At 41.5% G+C, this 20,041-nt stretch overlaps 1 protein-coding gene and 1 long non-coding RNA gene across 6 annotated transcripts in view; one reads left to right on the top strand and one right to left on the bottom strand.

The window, feature by feature from the left end:
• LOC308245197 (uncharacterized protein C12orf56) overlaps window positions 1-20,041 on the top strand; it is a 78,561-nt gene that overhangs the window by 53,369 nt on the left and 5,151 nt on the right. Inside the window, exons 6-11 of the mRNA XM_080662075.1 lie at window positions 4,375-4,519; window positions 6,701-6,807; window positions 7,641-7,730; window positions 16,129-16,252; window positions 18,245-18,319; window positions 18,647-18,721. Coding sequence (XP_080518201.1) covers window positions 4,375-4,519; window positions 6,701-6,807; window positions 7,641-7,730; window positions 16,129-16,252; window positions 18,245-18,319; window positions 18,647-18,721 — 616 coding nt within the window. The remainder of the gene's footprint in view (window positions 1-4,374; window positions 4,520-6,700; window positions 6,808-7,640; window positions 7,731-16,128; window positions 16,253-18,244; window positions 18,320-18,646; window positions 18,722-20,041) is intronic.
• Window positions 1-20,041, bottom strand: part of LOC308245198 — a 111,442-nt gene that overhangs the window by 52,598 nt on the left and 38,803 nt on the right. The gene's annotated exons all lie outside the window — the stretch shown is intronic.

Genomic DNA, 20,041 nt, shown 5'->3' on the forward strand with positions numbered 1-20,041 from the left:
CCTTTCCAGCTGTCAAGCATTATACAAATATAAGGTTTTATTTATTTATTTGTTTGTTTGTTTGTTTTTGTTAATCCTCACCCAAGGATATTTTTCCCATTGATTTTTAGAGAGGGTGGGAGGGGGAGAAAGTGAGAGAGAGAAACATCTATGTGAGAGAGACATATCGATTGGTTGCCTCCAGCACGTGCCCCAGCCAGTGCTGGGATCCAGCCTGCAACCTAGGTACCTGCCCTTGACCAGAATTGAACCCTCGACCCTTCAGTCTGCAGGTCTAACCACTGAGAAAACTTGCTAGGGCTATAAGGTTTCATTTTTATTAAATGTCTGGAAAAATGAAAAAATATAGACACAATAGAGCTTATCATTAGATCAAGAATTCTTTTTGCCACATTATTTTGATGAATTTATGTTTTCTAGCTGATGAAAATATAGAATATTTGTTAACATGAATATAAGTTCCCTTTAGTCCTCAACTGAATAATGGAGTCTTCTGGTATTGACTTTTTCTTTTTCTTTTTTTAAAATATATTTTATTGATTTTAGAGAGGAAGGGAGAGGGAGAGATAGAAACATCAACGATGAGAGAATCATTGATTGGCTGCTTCCTGCACGCCCCCTACTGGGGATTGAGCCCGCAATGCAGGCATGTGCCCTTGGCTGGCTTCGAACCTGGGACCCTTCAGTCCACAGGCCGACGCTCTGTCCATTGAGCCAAACCAGCTAGGGCTGTACTGACTTTTTCTTATTTACATTAGTCAAAGGAAGTTCGTCATCTATATAAAAGCAAAAGTTCTCTGAATGTTCAAAGAAACTGTGACTATATATAACTTCTCTGTAGAAATATCGATTGCTGAATCTAATTTGAAATTATATGACCTTAATTTATATATGCATTGATTTTTAGTATAAAGAGATTACTGTGCTTTTTCTTATGAAATCTGTTTTGATCTTTTGGAAAAAAAAAAGTTTAGTATAACAATCTATTATCATAGGTGCCAAAGGATAAAAATGTTTTTTTTTTCCAAGGATCTTCGCAAATTGCTGACTCCTACTGGAAAAGACTAGAAAACCAACTTCAAAATAATTTTGCTGATACTGTATTTTTTCTGAAATTTTGCTTTTCTAAGCTCATTTGTTTGTGAAAACAACATTTCTGCTGTTTTTGGAGTTCTCAGAGGATAGAGGGATTTTACAGTTATTCTTTAAATGCAATGTAGCAGTAATTAGAAGTGGATATGTAGGAAAGTAAAATCTCAGAGCTCATTCCTACTTTATTTAGATACTATTTATTAAACACGTATGCTTAGCGCATGTGGTAAAGTATCAAAACAGCATAATGGAATAGGTTCTATCATTACCCTCATTTTATAGATGAGGAAATTGAGGCACAGACAGACCAGGTAATTTGTCTATGGTTATTACCTAGCTGAGTAGGGGCAGATCTAGGATTCCAATTAACCTGTCTGAGCTGCCCCCGATGCTTATAACCATATTCTTCTGCCTCTATCATGGCTATCACTGAATTTTAAATGATTATTTATCTTCCTGTGTCTCCACTAGAAAATAAACTGTTTTTCAGAAAGTCTGAAAAAACTTTTTTTGTTTTGTTAATCCTCACCCAAGGATATTTTTCTATTGATTTTTTTTTAGGGAGAGTGGAAGAGAGAGGGAAAGAGAGTAGAAACATTGGTTGGTTGCCTCCTGCACAAGCCCCGACCACTGGTCCGGGGAGGAGCCTGCAATCAAGGTACATGCCCTTGACCAGAATCAAACCTGGGATCCTTTGGTCCGTAGGATGATGCTCTATCCTCTGAGCCAAACCAGCTAGGGCTGGAAGTCTGAATTTCTCTCTCTCTCTCTCTCTCTCTCTCTCTCTCTCTCTCTCTATATATATATATATATATATATACATATATATATCTCCTACATAATAAAAGAGTAATATGTAAATTAACCATCACTCCGCTACACCCACAAGCCACACCCACAAGCCAATCAGGAGCGAGTATGCAAATTAACCCAACCAAGATGGCTGCGGCCATGGAGAGAGCAGGAGGGAGGCTTGGGTTTCTTCAGTGATGGAGGAAGCCAAGCTTTCCGCACACCCTGGCCGGCCCAGGCTTCCAGTCCATGCTACAAAGTTTCAATTATAGAAGATAAACAAATCCCAACAAAAATGGCAGCAGCCACGGAGCTGGAGCGAGCAGGAGGCTATGGTTGCCCCTGGCGATGGAGAAAGCCAAGCTTTCCGCACACCCTGGCCGGCCCAGGCCTCCAGTCCAGGCTGCAAAGTTTCAATTATAGAAGATAAATAAATCCCAGCAGAAATGGCTGCCGCCACAGAGCGAGCAGAAGGTTTGGCTCGACTCCAGGCTACAAAGTTTCAATTGTAGAAGATAAATAAACCCCAGATACCAGGGTCTCCTCTTGGGTCGCCGGGGGGCATGGCCAGCCTGCAAACCACTACAGGCCCCTCGCCCAGGCCACCCCACGCCCCAAGGGAACCCCCACCCTGATCCGGGACACCCTTCAGGGCAAGCCAGCTGGCCCCCACCCATGCACCAGGCCTCTATCCTATCTAATAAAAGAGTAAAATGCAGATTGACTATCACTCTGACACACAAGATGGCTGCCCCAATGTGGACACAAGATGGCCAGCAGAGGAGGGCAGTTGGGAGGGACCAGGCCTGCAAGGGAGCGCAGTTGTGGGCCATCAGGCCAGCAGGAGAGGGCAGTTGGGAGGGACCAGGCTTGCAAGGGAGAGCAGTTGGGGGCAATCAAGCCTGCAGGGGAGGGAAGTTGGGGGTGACCAGGCCTGCAGGGGAGGGCAGTTAGGGGCAAACAGGCTGGCAGGGGAGCAGTTAGGCATCAATCAGGCTGGCAGGGGAGTGGTTAGGGGGTTATCAGGCTGGCAGGCAGAAGCGGTTAGGGGCAATCAGGAAGGCATGTAGGCGAGCAGTTGGGAGCCAGCAGTCCTGGATTGTGAGAGGGATGTCCGACTGCCCGTTTAGGCCTGATCCCGGTGGATCCCGGTAGGATCAGGCCTAAATGGGTAGTCGGACATCCCTCGAGGGGTCCCAGATTGGAGAGGGTGCAGGCTGGGCTGAGGGACACCACCCCCCCACACCGTGCACGAATTTCGTGCACCGGGCCTCTAGTATATATATATTTCAGAGAGGAAGAGAGAGATAGAAACATCAATGATGAGAGAGAATCATTGAATGGCTGCCTCCTGCATGCCCCTACTGGGGATCAAGCCCACAACCCAGGCATGTGCCCTTGACCGGAATCAAATCCCAGACACTTCGGTTCACAGTCCAACGCTCTATCCAATGAGCCAAACTGGCTAGGGCTGAATTTTTCTCTTAATGAGAGGTGTGTGATTGGATAGGAGAGAACATCTTAGATTAAAAAAAAAAATAGAGTGGGAGGCAGTGGGCAAGAATCAAGATTCCATGTAAGTAGCTGGTATCAAGGTTTGTGGCATAAGTGGTAAATATATTTTTAATTCAAGTCAGAAATTTTAAGAGGTTTCTACCAACTTACATAGAACAAGACACATCTATCCTATCATTACTTTGCACGCTGCTTTTCTGAATCACTGGTTGTGTGAGCTTGAACAGGTTACTTAACCTTCCTGACATGCTATAAATGCAACAGTAATTCACAGCTTAGCCCCTTACTGGGACTGAATGAACTAGTGCATGAAAAGTACTCCATGTGGGAAAATGTGATGGACTAAGAGGGTACTATGCTAAATGAAATAAGTCAGGCAGAGAAAGACAAATATCCTATGATATCACTTATATATAAAATTGAAAGAACAAAATAAACAGAACAGAAGTAGACTCATAGATACAGAGAACAAACTGTGTGAAAAAGGTGAAGGGATTAAGAAGTTCAACTTGGTAGTTACAAAATAGTCACAGGATATAATGTACAGCATAGGGAAAATAATAGTCAATAATATTGTAACAACTATGTGTCATGCCAGGTGAGTACTAGACTTATTAGAGGAATCACTTCGTAAGTTATACAAATGTCTAACCACTGTGCTGTTGTATACTTGAAACTAATCTATAAAAACCTATAATAAAAGTGTAATATGCTTATTAGACCAGACGTCCTTTTGGACAAAGCCGGGGCTGTGAGGGCCGAGGCAAGCTGCCACGGTTGCAAGGGCCGAGCCCCTTGCACAAATTTAGTGCACCGGGCCTCTAGTATAAAGTAATATTGAATGTCAACTGCAATTGAAATATAAAAATAAAATATCCCTAACAGGAAAAAATAACATACTGTCAATTAATTGGTATTCCTTAACTGCTGTCTCCTATCATTTTTCACATGTAAAGTTTTCTTGTGTTTCTGTAGATCTGAGGAGAAAATCAAGCACTTCAGTCAACTTAAATCTGAACTTTTTCTTAAAGACAATACTTTGAGGAAGATAGTTTGTTTAATTACAGAACTTAAAGTAGCAGCCCAGAAAAACTACATTCTGAAAAGGCTTTTCTGGAAAGTAGGTGTTTTATTTTTAACCTTTAAAACGTGTTTCACCTGTTTACCAAATGCAGCATATTCAAGGATCAAGTAAAATGCTGTATAAAAAATGTCACCTTGTGTTTTGATGCTGTATTTTACAATGTTGACTAAATTTAATGTAATTGTGCCTTAACACAGGAAATGTGATGTAATTAATGTATGTGTGTGTTGGGGTGGGGTAGATGGGAAGAGAAGAGAGTGGTAGCAAAAAGATAGTAGCTTGCATGAGTTGGGTTTACAGAATCAAAGAAAAGTGTAACCAGGAGGGGAAGCTTCTGGCCTATGAGATATATGAGGACAGTGAGATGAGAAAGTAAATTGAAGAAGTTTTTACATGAAGGTTTCCCTACAATAAAAATATACTTTAAAAAATTACTTTTGAGTGTTTTGAGTCAAAACAACCTAGCTCTCATTCAGCAAGTTTACAGACTTACCTTGTAAGACTTCCTCAGTTTTATTTTCACCTGAAGCTTCAGGTGAAAGGTACTGAGAAGGTATGGAGAAGTCCTGATTAGTGCTGGTGCTGGTGCGAATGAGGCTCATTCTCGACAGTGGCCTCATACATAGTTGCCACCATTTCATTGAACAGTTGTGATGTGCACAGCCTCCCCAACCATACAGGACAGTCGTGGCCATTCCTTAGATCCTAAATGCTTCACATGTAGGATGACCAACTATTCTGGTTTGCCCACTGTAGGGTGACCAACTGTCCCAGCTGACCATCCCACTCAGAATTTAGAACATTTTTATCACCCCAAAAGGTTACCTTGTGCCCTTTGGCAGTCATTTCTTCCCAACCCTGGCCTCAGTCAACTATTGTGTTTTCTGTCACTACAGATTAGTTTTGCCTGTCCTAGGATGCCACTTACATGGAATTGTACACTAGGTACTATTTTGTGTCTGGCTTCTTTGGCATAATATTTTTGAGATTCCTTCATGTTGTTACAGGTAAGTGGGATATTTTATGAGTGAAAATCCTGAACCAGTGAGCAAGTGAGAGATAATAACAACAGATGTTTAGTAAGCACTTATGATGTGCTAGCTACTATTCAGGCTTTATAAATACTATCTTATTTAATCCTAATATCAACTCCATGAGGGGACATTATTAAGCCTATGGTACAGATGAAGAAACTGAGTCACAGAATATATCCAAAAGTTGCCAAATGTCATACAGCTCATCAGTGGCAGAACTGGAATTTGAACTCAAGAACCTGGCCCCAGAGCCCGTGTGTAAAACTCCACACTATGCTAATCTATCAGGGCTCTGGGTAAGCCCAAGCACTTCTGATGGGCCTGGTGACCATCTTGCTCCTCCCTCTCTATTCCCTCTCTTCACCTGTCATCCTCAGCTTCTTCCCATGCCATATCACCTAAACAAGGGCACACATATCCCTGTCTAAGCAAAGAATCTAAGTTGTCACTAGTTTAAAAAAAAGTTCTGGGGAAAAACTGAACAATAGAGGAAGAGAAAAGAGAAACAACTACATTATATTTCTCATTAGTACCAACTTGCCTGATTTCATGGGCCAGTGCTTATTTTCATGCTTGATTTATCTCACGAGATTGGATAGGAACACAGAAAAATCGGTTCCCCCACCATACTTCAGTGTGTATGTTGGCAGGAATGGCAACGTGCATTTCCACTGCATTAACAGAAGTATTAATGTCATTCTGCGCCATCTTCATAGGCTACAGGCGTGCTCTACATTTGTTTTTGTAACCGTAAACATTTTTAAATGAGAGCTTATCTAGCCTTGATTTCATTTTATATTCACAAAGGCCAAATTACTTTGGAAAGGCAGGAATTACAGTAGCCCCCAGTTAATATAGTATTCCAAGGTAACTGAATGACTTGCCTGAGATTATCACTTACTTCTGGATACTCTTCAATATCAATGGTCGAACCAAGTCTAGAAGGCATCTCCCAGCATCACTCTCTAGACTTCAGCTCTTGCTCTGTTCACCAGGACAATGGTCTTCTGATTATAAGTAAAAGTATGTTTTCAATGCAAGTTATGCTAGTATTAACGACAGATATTTTAAATCACTTCCTGGTCAAAGAAGAAATCATTTCTTCTTTTTATTATTATGTAAGCATCGAGAGTTTGACAAATAGATACCTTAACTTCATCATCTTTCCTGCTTGCTTTCACAGACCAGTGACCTTTTCTATTTCCTAGTGAACAAACTTCAAGAGTACTTACCAGAGTCTAGGGATAAGAATGCACTTCAAAATAAAAGCCAAAGAGCTGATGAGCTGGTGTAAGTACTCACTGGATAATCACACATATTATTTGTCCCTAGGTGTTAAAGATAAATGGAAGGCACTAGACAAAATATATACTGTTTTAATGATTAATGGTGCTGCAAGTTTTGCTTCACATAGAATTTATAAAATAGTATTCATTTTGTTCTAATTTTTAAAGAAATACTACACAAGAAACTAGAAATACTGGCTGTCCTGAAGGGGAAAAATTGAGTGTTCTGGAGGAAAGACACTTTTAAAAAAATATACTTTTATTTATTTCAGAGAGGAAGGGAGAGGAAGAGAGAGATGGAAACATCAATGATGAGAGGGAATCATTGATTGGCTGCCTCCTGCACATTGGACCAAGCTTGCAACCCAGGCATGTGTCCTTGACCAGAATTGAACCTAGGACCCTTGGGTCCGCAGGCCGACGCTCTCTCCACTGAGCCAAACCAGCTAGGGTGTAAAGACACTTTTTATTGTATATATATTTTTTACCTCTGAAATTTTGAGCCAAATATTACCTACTTGAAAAAGTTAACTTATTTTTTTAAAGTAGTGCATAATTATTATAAAAACTTTAGAAAATGCACAAAAATATGAAAATGACTTTTAATCCTAACATCCAGCTATTCATGCATTCAGCAAATATTTTTGAGTGCTTACTATGAAGCAATCACAGAGTAGGCACTCAACTAGTGTTGGCAATTTGATATTCAGAATTTCCTTCCTGTATTGTACTTTTTTTTTCTACATAGGTACCTGAGTGCAATTCTATTAAGGATTACTGACCTTGTGGAATTTTGAAATCATGCCATTTCCATGTTTTTTTCTCTATGTTTTCTAGGGCGTGCATTGAAATGATACAGACTCTGGGACTGATGTTCAGAGAAACAGAAACTGAGCCATCACGTCTGAACACATTGGCAGCTAAGAAGTAAGGTTTCTTAGAAAATATTAGGACCTAGTAGTTGCAACCCATTAACTACTCTGTTGAATTCTTCCAAAACTCATAGCTCTCTAACTTCTCTTTTCATCCCCTTGTAAGTATATTAACTCTTTTGTCTCTCCACTTTGTTCGATGAACAGATTATTGGCACATGCTGAGTTCTCTCTGTCTCTTAGTGTTATTAAGGGCACAAAGATTTTCTTAGCATAATTTTATCTTTTGTCATTGTCTGATGGGCTTGAAAAAGAGCAATGACCCATAGTACATTAAAAGCCAGGGGGTTCTCTGCTAAAATTTTCCAGAGTACCCTTATATCCACACAGCAGAAAAATCACATTGCAAAGGCAGAAGTTATGGTAGCTTCATTTAATATATAATTATGTGACCTTGGAGTGAATGATGTTGGAGGGTTTATTACCAACTTATATAATAAAGAGGTAATATGCAAATTGACCATCACACCCTCACAAGATGGCTGCCTACGACCAGGCTGGCAAGGGGGTTAGAGAGGGATGACCAAACGACTGAACAAGCAGGCTGTGTGGGGCGACCAGGACGGCAGGGGGTTTAGTGAGGGACGACCAAATGACTGAACACCAGGCTGCATGGGGTGACCAGGCCAGTGGGGGAGGGGGCCGTGAGGGGTGACCAGACTGGTGGGGGGAGCAGTTAGGGGCAACCAGGCCAGCAGGGGGGGCAGCAAGAAGCGACCAGGTTGGCGTGGGGGCAGTAAGAGGTGACCAGGCTGGCGGGGGGGGGGGGCTGTTAGGGGCAACTAGGCCAGCAGGGGGGGCCAGGCTGGCCAGGGGCCTGCAGTTGGAGGTGACCAGGCCAGCGGGGGGGGCAGTTGGGGGCGATTAGGCTGGCGGGGGGGCAGTGTGGGGCAACTAGGCCAGTGGGGGGGCAGTTGGGGGCAACCAGGCCGGTGGGGGGGCAGTTCAGGGCAACCAGGCCGGCAGGGGGGGGCAGTAAGGGGCGACCAGGCCGGTGCGGGAGGCAGTTAGGAGCGACCAGGCTGGCAGGGAGAGGGCAGTTGGAGGTGACCCGGCCGGCAGCGGGGGGCAGTTAGGGGAGACCAGGCAGGCAGGCAGGTGAGCAATTAGGAGCTAGCAGTCCAGGATTGTGAGACGGATCCCGGATTGGAGAGGGTGCAGGCTGGGCTGAGGGGACACCCCCCCTCCCATGCACAAATTTCATGTACTGGGCCTCTAGTATAGCATAAGCTGCTATAATACAATATTCTTAAATATGTGGCCCAAAGAAGACAAAAATTTACACCTTTCTCACATAACAGTCCAGACTAGACAGTCAACCTTTCCTCTACAGAGGATCAGCCAGAGATCTTGGTTCCCTTCCCTTTTGTTACTCTGCCATCTTCTATCAGGCTATCTTTGTCTTTATGGTTAAAGCTGGCTTTTCTTCTTGATTTCATTACACCCTATGGGAAGCAGTGAGAGGAGTAGAGGGCAAGCAAATTTCTTTTTAAAGCAAGGCATATAAGACTTCTGCTCATGTTCTACTGGTGAGAACTTCAGGCATGTGGTCATAACTAGCTTCAAGAGAGGCTGGAAAATGTGTCTGTAGTTGTGTGGTTATGTGCCTAAGTAAACTCTGGATGGTACTGGGACATATGTAATTAAAAGGGAGAATCAAGACTGTATAATAGTGGGATAATAATATTCTTTGCCAATAAGGTATGTGTTTGCATGTTTTGCATATTATCTGCTTGAACTTTTTATAGGAAGCATTTTTAGCTTTTTAGGCCATATAATCTCTGTTGCAATTACTCAACTCTGTCACTGTAGTACAAAAGCAGCCATAGACAATACATAAATGAATGGCCATAGCTATGTTCCAATAACACTTTATTTCAAAAACAGCATCTGGACCATTTGGCCTACAGGCTAGTTTGTTGACCCCTGCTTTCCTAGGAAAATATACTCTTGTTCTTTTCTCTGCATACTTCTTTATGCAGCTGGTAGTACCACCATTTCCCCTATCTCCAAGATGGAAACTCAAGATCATTTCTAATATTTCTGTTTTCTCCCACACTGAAATTATTGCTAAATCATGTTACTCTTTTTGTGCACCTTTTGGTCCCTATCTTTCTCTATTCAAGTTGAAAAAAAAAAACCCACTCTTACTAACTTATTCTATAAAGTGTTGTAGAATAATTTTAATTGTTCTGTCTTAACTTGGTTTGAGCACATTAGCCCTGCTATATCAAGTTTCTTTTCTTATATGACTAATGCTTTTCATGTCCTTCAATACATATTGCTATAATAGAGTGTGGCTGTAATACTAACTTTTCAGCCAATATTGACCTGCATAGGGTCAAGTCATGTTACCCATAGCATTGCTAGCAGAGTAAATATCTAATATAACTGTATTAGTCTTCTATTGCTCTGTAACAAACTCAGTGGCTTAAAACAATAAATTTTCTATCCCATAGTTTCTGTGGATCAGGAAATCTTGGCATAGTTTAGTTGGATCCTCTGCTCAGAGTCTCACAAGGCTGAAATCAAGGTGTCAGCAGGGGTTGCAATCTCATCTGAAGCTTGGGGTCCTCTTCCAAGATCATGTGGGTGGTCGTTGGCAGAATACATTTCCTTACAGCTATAAACTCATGATGGCTTGCTTCTATTTTTAAACCTCTTTTCTTTTTTAAAAAAATTCTTTATTGTTTAAAGTATTACATAAGTCTCCTTTTTCCCCCATTAACCTCTTCCTGGCTGTCCCCACCCCCCAGCACCTGCCCTCACCCCCCTACTGTCTATGTCAATGGGTTATATGCATATGCATGCATACAAGTCCTTTGGTTGATCTCTTACCCTCTCACCCCTGCCCCCCGCCTTCCCTCATAGGTTGGACAGTCTGTTCGATGCTTCTATGTCTTTGGTTCTATTTTTGTTCATCAGTTTATGTTGTTCATTATATTCCACAAATGAGAGAGATCATGTGATATTTATCTCTCTCTGACTGGCTTATTTCGCTTAGCATAATGCTCTCCAGTTCCATCTATGCTGTTGCAAATGGTAAGAATTCCTTCTTTTTTACAGCAGCGTAGTATTCCATTGTGTAGATGTACCACAGTTTTCTAATCCACTCATCTGCTGATGGGCACTTAGGCTGTTCCCAAATCTTAGCTATGGTGAATTGTGCTGCTATGAACACAGGGGTGCATATATCCTTTCTGATTGGTGTTTCTGTTTTCTTGGGATAAATTCCTAGTAGTGGGATTACTGGGTCAAATGGGAGTTCCATTTTTAGTTTTTTAAGGAAACTCCATACTGTTCTCCACAGTGGCTGCACCAGTCTGCATTCCCACCAGCAGTGAAGGAGGGTTCCTTTTTCTCTGCATCCTCGTGATGGCTTGCTTCTTGGCAGGAGAATATCTCTGAGCCCAGGAAAGGGCTAAGCTCTCTTTTAAAAGGTTCACCTGATTAGATCAGGTCTATCCAGGATAATCTTCCTTTGATTAACTCAAGTCAACTAATTAGGAACCTTAATGAAATAGGCAAAATCCATTCACCTTTTTCATCTAACAAAATATAATCGTAATTGTGATACTCTAACATATTTACAAGTCCTGCCCAAATTTAAGGGGGAGGAGTTATATAGAGTGTACATACAAGAGGGCAGAAATCTTGGAAGCCATATAAGAATTCTGCCTTTTATACACTGAAATCTGAGGCTATGAATTTGCCTTTCTCTTTTTTAAATGTTTTTTTATTGATTTTTAGAGAGAGAGGATAGATAGAAACATCTATGAGAGAGAAACATCATCAATCGGCTGCCTCTGGCATGCCACCCCTTGGGCACTGAGCCCGCAACCTGGGCATGTGCCCCGACCGGGAATCAAACGGGAGACCTCTTGATTCCTGGGTTGACACTCAACCGCTGAGCCACACTGGCCAAGCTGAATTTCCCTTTCAAAGTCTGTATTTTAAAATATAATACATTCAAAATTCTTACATTGGAAATAATAACAATTTAAACAGTGAAAGTATCAAACTGTTGGCACCATTTTTTCATTCCTGTAAGTCTTTATTTTCAGGATGAAAATACCACTTAGATGAAAAATTTCTTTTATCTATTATTGGCCTAGTAGATTTTAAATTGAGTTGGCAGGAAGGGAAGATTATAAATTAAGTTCCATTTGAGCAAATAAAAAAAGCATTGAATCATTTCAGTATTTTCCTCTACTTTTTCATAAGTGGAGATTTTATTAGTTCAACCCCACTTCCTTGTATTCTTCTTGAAATGCACCACAATCCTTTCATGTTTCAGTATTGTTTGATTGAAGTCATATATTATCACAGCAAGTGAACCAGAATCTGAGCATTAGCCTTAGATATGTGATACTTTGAAGAGAAGCTGCGGCTGAAAATAAAGGACTATAATTAAATATAACAGTGAATGGACTGTCAGTTCAAACTAATATCAGGAAAAGCTTCTAAATGCAATAATGGAGTGCTTTGCTAGTTTTGGAAGGGTCTTCTAAAAGTAAGATTGGGTATTTATTTATTTATTTATTTATTTATTTTGTGAGGTGGGGAAAAGTCTTTATTGATAAATAGATTACAGTGAAATTAATAAAGTGATATTTTTTGGGGGGAATAAAAACTCTGAGTCTTAGTGGCTCTCCACCCCGCCTCAAGCTCCTGGCTTCTGCCTTCATACTGGTTTCTTTTGATGATGAGGTCTGGGTGGACATGCCAGGCCTTCTTGGGCCCTTGGGGACCGCTGTCTTCCTGATCAGTGGTACAGGTACCATCTTGGATTCATTGTCCTTAGTAGCAGCAGCAGCAGCAGCCTTGGTTCTCTACCCTTTCCTGGCAACCTGGCAGTGGCCTCTTTAAGGACCTTGTTCCCTATCTTCTTTTTTGCTGGGGAAGTCGCACCATTTTCACCCTTGGTGGCTGTGGGTTTTGAACTTGAGTCCTAGCTTTGGCTTTCCTGTAGGCCTTGGCATCTGCTGGGCTGTCCTTTTTTACCTTTAACCTTTGCCTTCCTATGGGGCCCACTGGCACCAGGAGGGGTCTTTGTGGCGGCTGTTGGGGGGGCCTTCCTGGCCTTGTCCACTCTTGCCTCTCCCCCCTTGGGCTGACCATCTTTCTTGGGGGCCTCCTCCTTGGCCTCCCCAAAAGGCCGGGGGTGGGGGGCGCGCAGGGGGAGGCGGGAGCAACACGGTGGCTGTCTCCCTGGGCTGGATTTTTTTTTACTTGGGAATTAATTTGAAGCTGCCGGTGGCCCCCCTGGCCCTGGAGTTGATGGGCCTGATGAGGAGGCCATGCTGCATGAAGACTGGCCATTTTTAAATAGCTGAATAAAACATGAGCAAATATCCTATAGGACATGCCATGCTTTTTTTGAGAAGTGCGCTAACTGACATGATTCTTCTTTTGCAGATATGAGAACTAGATCTGTTTTTTTGAGTTGGGGAAAGGGGAGGACTTAATTTTTTAAAATACATTTTATTGATTTTTTTTACAGAGAGGAAGGGAGAGGTATAGAGAGCTAGAAACATCGATGCAACCAAGGTACATGCCCTTGACCGGAATTGAACCCGGGATCCTTCAGTCTGCAGGCCGATGCTCTATCCACTGAGCCAAACTGGTTAGGGCAGGAACTAAATTTTTATTAGAATTGTTGTTCATCATGAACTTCTAATCATAGTAATGATTTCAATGATTGTAAAAAGAGCAAGAAGCCTCAATTATTACTAAACAGGGATTGTTTATAGTTTCCTTTAGTCCATTATGAAAGGAAAGCTTATGGTTATAGAGAATTTTTATACAATCCTATTTGATATGTTTTTATTACTTCTACCTGTCAAAGCTACTCTGATCTTGTCATCAGTTAGTCAACTGTATTTCTAGTCATCTGCTTTCAGCTCCTGTTCAAGCACACATGGGTTGCACTACACATATGAAGATGGTGTTATTAATCCAGCACCTCAGGATCCTCAGTTTGAATTATAATTTTTTTCTTTTTCTTTTCGAATCACATGGTATACTATTCAAACATGTAATAACATCTTATATAATAAAAGGCTAATATGCAAATAGACCGATAGGCGGAACAACCGGAACAACCAGACAACCAGACAATTGGTTGCTATCATGTGCGCTGACCACCAGGGGACGTGTGCAGAACATGGCGGGCATTGGCCATGGTGGGTTGGTGGAGCAGGTGAGCGGGGGCGCCAGACCAAGGCGGGGCGAGGTCGCTGTCATCGGGGCGAGCCTCTGTTGGTTACTAAAAATTTTTTGCTCCTGTGTGCTGCAATCCCGCCTGGCACTCCTGCACGCTGCAATCCCGCCTGCTGTGGGCGCTGACCCTGCTTGCACCCACTGCCAATGCCAGCCCTGCTTGCACCTGCAGCCGGCGCTGGGCCAGCACTGGTCCTGATCACTCAGCACCGTCAGTGGGTGCGAGCGGCGGCTGCAGGCCCTGATAGATCCTGAGGGCTTCTTCACCTCCCCCCACCCCCCCTACCCCCCCCCCCACTTCCACTGGCTCCACTAGCACCCACTGCTGGCGCTAGCCCCAATTACTCCGCACCATCAGCGGGTGCAAGCAGGGCCAGTGCCGTCAGCACGTGGGAGTGACAGTGGTGGGAGCAGAGCTGCTGGCAGACAGGAGATGGGGCCGCAGTGGGAGTGGCCGGGCGAGGTCGTGGAGGATGGGCCGAGACCCGCCCCTGTACCTACTGCAGCACTGTGGCCCACAGTTCCTTTCAAGGTGCACGAATTCGTGCACTGGGCCCCTATCTTAAGATATTTATTACTGTACATTAGTGGGCAGTACACTGAATTTGAAAGCAATAGACCTAACGTTTAATTATTATTATTTTTTATCCTCACCCGTGGATATATTTATTTATTTTAGAGAGAGAGAGAGAGAGAGAGAGAGAGAGAGAGAGAGAGGGGAAGGGAGAGAGGGAGAGAGACAGAGAAGGAAACATCGATGTGATAAACATTTATTGGTTGCCTCCTGAATGTGCCCCAACCAGAAATCGAACCTGCATAACCTTTTGATGTATAGGATGATGCTCCATCCAACTGAGCAACCTGGCCAGAGCTTAATATTAGTTTTATTAATAGCCAGTGGTCTTTAGTAGAACAGTAACCCTCTGAAATGCTTTGTCTAAAAAAGGATTTTAGAATAAAACAACTTGTGATCGAATAAGCATTTTAAGAAATGCTTCAGCCCTCCCGTCATGGCTCAGTTGGTTCAACATCATCCCAGGCACCAGGAGGTCTCTGGCTTGATTCCCAGTCAGGGCACATGCCTGGGTTGTGGGCTCGATCCCCATAGGGAGCATACAAGAGGCAGCCGATAGATGTGTCTATCTCTCCCTCTCCCTTCCTCTCTCTGAAATAAATAAAAACATATTTTAAAAAGATGCTTTAGACTGTTTCTTTGTCCTGGAGATATACAGGGCACATACATTAGCATATTAAAGCCTCTGAGAAGTTCCTTAGTAAAGATATCCGTGAACTTGGTTAAATCAAGTATTTCTCATTCCTCTTTTGAACACAACCTATTTACTATAATGTTGCCTGAAATTATCTACACTAATAAAAGGGTAATATGCTAATCAGACCAGGAGAACTTCTGGACGCCCTTCCGGACAAAGCCATGGTGGTGGGGCCGAGGCAGAGGTGGTGAGGGACGATCAGGCCGGCAGGGGGGGCCAGTTGTGGGCGAGCAGGCTGGCGGGGGGGGAGGGGGGTGGCTGTTGGGGGCAAGCAGGCCAGCGGCGGGGGGGGGGGCAGTTGGGGGGCAATCAGGCCGGGGGAGGGCAGTTGGGGGCAAGCAGGCCAGCAAGGGGGGGAAGTTGGGGGCAAAAAGGCCAGCAGGCAGAGTGGTTAGGGGCAATCAGGCAGGCTCGCAGGTGAGCAGTTAGGAGCCAGCGGTCCCAAATTGCAAGAGGGATGTCCGACTGCTGGTAGTTGCACATCCCCTAAGGGGTCCCGGATTAGAGAGGGTGCAGGCTGGGCTGAGGGGACCCCCCCGACCCTGTACACAAATTTCATGCACGGGGCCTCTAGTTAATCCATAAAAAGCCCTTTGGAAAATACTGCTAGAATTGACATCACCCAACTTTCCCTTAAATCCAGATTTTCTGAGCTTTCCAAGTTATGTGAACTTTTAGAACTGTACTTATTCTGAGCCAAAAGATCAAAAAATTATATTTTCATTTAAATGTCTTATCTCTAGACATTTGTCTCCATGTCCAAAGATGCAAAAGCTCAGTGAAGAATGGTCTACAATGCTTTGTATTTTTAAATATAATTCTATTCAGTGTCTGCAAACTTGGCTTCACTGTTTCTCTTTTCAGACTTTACTCATTAATTGCCTTTTATTTATTTTTCAGGGGAACACTATTTAGTCTCTTGGTAATTTTAATTAGCAAGCCTCAGATTCCAAAATCTTGTCCTGTGTTTGATATCCATTTGGTGGCTGATTCAATTTTAGTAGAGACAACTTTGGATGCTGAGGTGAGATGAGTATTTTGGGATAAATTAAATATAATATATAAGGTCCCTGGCTTCTTGTCTTCTAATGTGGACTGTGATATTGCAGAACACAGACATATAATTAAATCTAAGAATAACTATTTTGTCATTAACCTCAAAACTTTGATAGTTATTTTGTCAACATTAATATATCCATTTTATAAGAATAATTTCCTTAGTATACTAGTACATATCTGGAATGTATACTAAAAAAGTAATTAGCATTCTATAGACATTAGATAAATCTGTTTGTCCCTATACAAAATATGTATGTATATGTAATTCTGTAGTAAGGGGTCTATTGGGTATAAAAGCACTGTCTTAGAGATTTTAGGTTACCTCTCTTGCCTGAGTTTGCCATTTCCTTACCTAAGTAGTGTAAACTCAACAAGAGTTGCTTATTCTTCTAAGGTTTTACTAAAACATTAGAAACAAAATTGCTAGAAAGTACTTATTCTGATGGAATAAATCAGCTTATTATTCGTTTATTTTGAGCAGGTCAACACAGAATTTTTTGAAAAGATGGGACATGATTTGATAGTTCTTATACATATAATCAGAATTATGTTTTAGAAAACTCTTAAATTCACTTATCCACTCAATAAATATTTGAGAATCAATTAGCTAAACGGTGTACTAGACAATAGGGTCCAAATAAGAAGCAAAATGGACACAGTCTCTGTCCTCATTAGTTTACAGTCTGGTTGGAGAAACAGAGGTTAGTCAAATATAACATGAATATATTATTATAGATTATATATGGAGCATCTAGAATACCATTTTCAACAGTGGAGTGAGTGAGTGGATTAGAGATTAAAGAATAAAGATAGGATGAGCTGTTAGAAATTAGGTTAGTAGTCCAGGTGAGGGATGATATGGGCCACAAGGAAGCTTTCCTTGACCCCAAATGGTACTAGGCTTTCTTTTTAGAGCGCTCTTAACTTCCTGTATCTTTCTTTTATAGCCCTTACCTCAGTTTGCCACTATGCATTTATTAGATTGATATATGTTCCCCACTAGGTTGTATATTCCGTATGGTAGGCACCATGTCTTTGTTGCTCTCCATTGTATCCCCAACACCCAGTACATAGTCTGATGCATATCTATTGAATAAATAAATGAAGAAAAAAAAGGGATCACAGTTATAAAGAGGCTAGATTCCAGACATTTTGGGGAAATTGAATTACAATAAGAAGAATAGGTTGAAAGGGAAAATAAGTAGTTTAGTTTGGGGTTAACTGATCTGCTTTGGCTATGGTATTTCCAAAATATCTAGCGAGCAGAATAGATAGGTCTGAGTTTCCTGTTTTTTGACGTGCTGCTTTTTGTACCTGGGCTATTACTGTGGCCATGAGCAGATCATATATACATTTTTGTTCCAAGGTCTGTTAGAGGGAGCAATTTCAAACTATAGCTCTTCCTGGCAAAGACTACTGTCAGGAAAAATGTGTTGGCCTATAGCATGCCCACACAATTCTCATGCACCAAGTGGCCTATGGGCTAGAAGACAGCCTCAGCACTGTTTGGAGTTCTTCATAGAAAAAAAATGTCTCTAAGTCCGATAACTACCCATACTACAGAAAGAGTTATAGTTCAAGTTGCACATAAGCTTAAATTTCTGAGAGTCTCTTATCTGAATTCTGGGGAGCATATTTCTACTATTCTGAAAAGAAGTAGGATTGTTGATCTGAATGATTTTGCAAATGAAGTGTGCATTTTTTTTGGCATTAGTTTTCTGTGGGCCATTGTTTCTTCTTTCCCTAACCCACTTTCTTAGCCACTATGAAATGTGTTGTCTTTTTGAGAGCCACTCTTTTGAGAATGACTAAACCAAATGAAACAGGGAAATTGGACACAATAATTGTATTTTAAGTTAATTAAAATTTTTTTATGAGTACCTAAAAGGAACTAGGAGAAATGACCATTTTCTGGTTCTGCCAATGATATTGTATTAATTATTATTTAAAATTATAGTTACAGAAGCTTATCCTGGAATATACAGATACAGCTACAGCACTTTTATATGAGATACTTCTTGTCTTTCAGCAGGTACAATATATATATATATATTTATTATACATATTATATTTTGTGATTACTATATATCATACAACTATTTATGTATGTATGTTATATGATTATATATCACATGATTAATAATATACCTGTAAAATGCTTGTATTAGAGATGGTCTCCAAAATTGGCTAACTTAAATGTATTACTTTTGCTCTGAAGCACTCACCTAGCTTATTTTCTTAAATACTGACTTAAAAGATTTGATTAAATAAGGATAAAATGTACTTAAAAATGAGTGTCCCTTTAGGCACAACTTGGACCCTATGAATATAACTTGATTTATTTCCATGCATCTTTTAGGGAAATCTTGGATTGGGGTCAACCAAGTTTGCTATTAGCTGGATGATGTCCTTGCTACAAAGTCATCCCCCCATAGTAAGTATATAGAAGTAAAAACAAAACCACCCAAGGCCATTAAACAGATGCTCTTGTGCTTCATTAATAAAACACACATTTTCTCTATAAGTGGTCAAGTTTGTAAAACAGGAGCAAAATATATGTCTGATGATTTTATTAGTTAATTAAAATAAAATGTTTTTATACTTGGGGCCTGAATGTTTAAGGTACTGAAACAACATGTTAAATGGGGTCTTTATTTGATGAAAAATCCTAAGATATATGTATAAAACAGAATATGAAAATACTGGCTGTGTAATTAAGTAAAAAAAAAAATGAACATTTATTTTAAATAGTAAGTAGGAGTTGGTGAATATGACTGTAATATCTGGGCATTCTGTCCCAGCAGCCACCATCCTAGTCCATAATGTCACTCTCTCCTTGACACTACAATCACATCTACATAGTCTGTCCCTATCCACCAGATTACAGTCAGAGGGATCTATTCATAGTAAAAATCTGATTATGTCATCCCTTGCTTTAAATCTCTCAAAATGACATAAGGAATAAAGACTAAACTCCTTATTATGTCTTATAAGGTGTGCATGTTATGGCCCTACAGCCTCACCTAATCCCTCACTCTCCCAGCTATTTGGGTCTCTTACTGCCCAACCCTAAGATCACCACCTCCATCATAGGACCTTTACTACCCCTCTGTCTGAAATGCTTTTCCCTCCCTTTCCCACCTAGTTAACTCCTACTTATCCTTCAGGCCTCAGTACCCCTTCCTGAGTGGAGTGGGTGGATGATTCTCTGACCTTTAAGTCAGATTCCTCCATTATAGGCATACGTAGACACAGCAGGTCACCTTCTTCCCTTCCTCCACAGGACGTGTCACTGTTGAATTTCACATTTGTTTGTGTTTATTATTGGTTTCTTTCCTATGGTAGCCATTAGTGCCTACACATATTCTGGCTCTCTCTGCTTCTAGACACAAGATTCCAGGATTGTACTTCCTACCCCACCTGAAATTAGGTGGGTCTCTGCTCCTGCTTTTGCCAATGGAATGTGAACAGAAGTAGCCTGTGTCACTTCTTGCCAGAAGGTTTAGGAGCCAGTGCATGCTTCCCTGTGTTCTTTTTCCTTCTGGCATGGTGACTGGCAACATTCCAGATGGTCCTGAGTAACTACAATAAGCAGAACCCCCTACCACCCAGTAGGGACGCAAAGTATGAGCAAGTAATAAGCCTTTGTTGTTTTAAGCAAAGCATTGATATTTTGTGAGATTTGTTACCACAGAACAACTTAGTCTATCATGGTGGATGCGTCATTCTCCCTCAGCAGACTCCAAGTGCCATG

Source organism: Plecotus auritus, assembly GCF_963455305.1.
Source record: "Plecotus auritus genome assembly, chromosome: 3".
Classification (NCBI taxonomy): Eukaryota; Metazoa; Chordata; class Mammalia; order Chiroptera; family Vespertilionidae; genus Plecotus; species Plecotus auritus.